Genomic DNA, 1,694 nt, shown 5'->3' with positions numbered 1-1,694 from the left:
AGGTTCGACTCCGGCTCCGGCTGGTAGTCGACAAGCTGCCGAGCGCAAATCACTCTGTGTGACACATTTCTTTTCTTTATAAAATGACACATTTCTTGTTGGCTTCTAAAAATCTCTCTCTCTCGCTGCCGCACCTGAACTGCCGTCGCGGTGCGAGTTCTTGAGCGAAACGAAAAAGAATTTTACTTTCTACGAGGAAGTAACCTAGAACAGAATACACCTACCAACAGAAGAAACCAAAGCAAAGAAACCGCGCGCAACTTTTGCCGGCCGCGTTGTTTGCCGGCCTGGCCGCGCGCCGCGTCGCCTGAAAACAGTTAAGCCGTTTGATTTTGCAGCACGGCCGATCAGCCTCTGCTTGCTACAACCGCATATGGAGCACCCTCCGAACAGCGGTGACGACCCCGATGCGTGGAGGATGATACGCTTGTACGATGACGGCAAGGAGAGCTTCTGGGGTGAGGCGAGCTTCCCGCTCAAGCCCGGCGGTGCCATCGGCAAGCTGAGTGACAAGATCCCGTGCGACGGCATCTACCTCCGCTACACCAAGGCACGTACGATTTTCCGTGGCACAACGCGCCGCGGCGGCAAATCATCGTCTGCCTCAACTCCAAGACCGAGGTCACAACCGGGCGCGGCGAGAAGCGCACATTTGGCACTGGCGATTGCGTGCTAGCGGAGGACACGCAGGGGCAGGGCCACTGCACCAGATGTACGGATGGGGAGGGCCGCTGGAGCATCTTCCTCTCGCTCCCGGACGAGGATGATGCCGTCGTGCGGCTCCCAGACCGCCGCGTCGCGTGTGCGTTTGTGCTCGGCGTCACTGTGGGCTCGCTCGCGGCCGCCACCGCACTCGGCCGCCACCGAGGCTGAGAGAGACTTCGCGCCGGTTCATCGGGCAAGTGGGGTTCAACCCTCTCCTTTTACCCATCTCTATGCCTTGGATAGAGCCGTACAGACTACAGTAAGTACAGTATGGGAGAGAGAGATTTTTGAATCTCTTCTCTGGGCGGTGGCGTTCACACAGGAGCGACACACAGAACCACAAAAAGGGGCTCATACTCATCGCTCCCATCTCCCTTCCTCAATTCCCAGCTCCTCTTCCCCCTCTTTGGATGCCCCTATCGACCGAAGGAAGGCATCCGCTTGCTGTCGTGGCGACACCTGCAACTGCTCTGTGGAGGTCGGAGATAAAGCTTAAAGAGAGAGAGATTTTTGTTGAGTTAAAGTGGGCCCCCTTTCCATGTCCCAAACCCACTCCCTCCCCAAGCATTTCCCCTCTCCCCCACCGCTAAATATCCCAAGTCTGGGTGGTCCACATTCCTCTTAGGATCAGGTCCAGGCAAATCCCTGTACCGGGTGCAACCCTAGGGGTACAACCCTGGCGAACTTGCACTCGGAAATGTCTGCAGGTCGTGTCCCCCTCAAAGGCCATGGGCTCAGGCAGTTCGAGAGTCGCCTCGGCTGACTCGCTCGTCGCGCGCTCGACTCCGGTAGCCTCCGCGGACTCGCCCGTCGTTCCTCACGAGGCGCTTTTCTCGACGCCAGCGGCGGAGGCAACCACACTCACGTCCAAGGCGAAGAGGCTCGACGGCTTGGCGAGTTCCTCGACAACGCTGTGGTATACAGGTAAGCAGCTCGTGTGGAGCTACAAGCGGAGCATGGTCGTGCTAAACAAGGACGGGATGGTGACC

The 1,694-nt window shown here is 58.2% G+C and overlaps 1 protein-coding gene across 1 annotated transcript; it reads left to right on the top strand.

Annotated features, from left to right (window-relative positions):
• Positions 1-373: 373 nt before the first annotated feature.
• EMIHUDRAFT_124258 (hypothetical protein) lies at positions 374-873 on the top strand (the record flags this gene model as incomplete). The annotated part of the gene is made up of 2 exons (XM_005768234.1): positions 374-488; positions 551-873. The coding sequence occupies 2 exons, from the start codon at positions 374-376 to the stop codon at positions 871-873; spliced, it is 438 nt and encodes a 145-aa protein (XP_005768291.1).
• Between the last annotated feature and the right edge of the window lie 821 nt (positions 874-1,694).

Source organism: Emiliania huxleyi, assembly GCF_000372725.1.
Source record: "Emiliania huxleyi CCMP1516 unplaced genomic scaffold EMIHUscaffold_4625, whole genome shotgun sequence".
Classification (NCBI taxonomy): Eukaryota; Haptophyta; order Isochrysidales; family Noelaerhabdaceae; genus Emiliania; species Emiliania huxleyi.
This window is presented reverse-complemented; position numbering and strand designations above follow the sequence as displayed.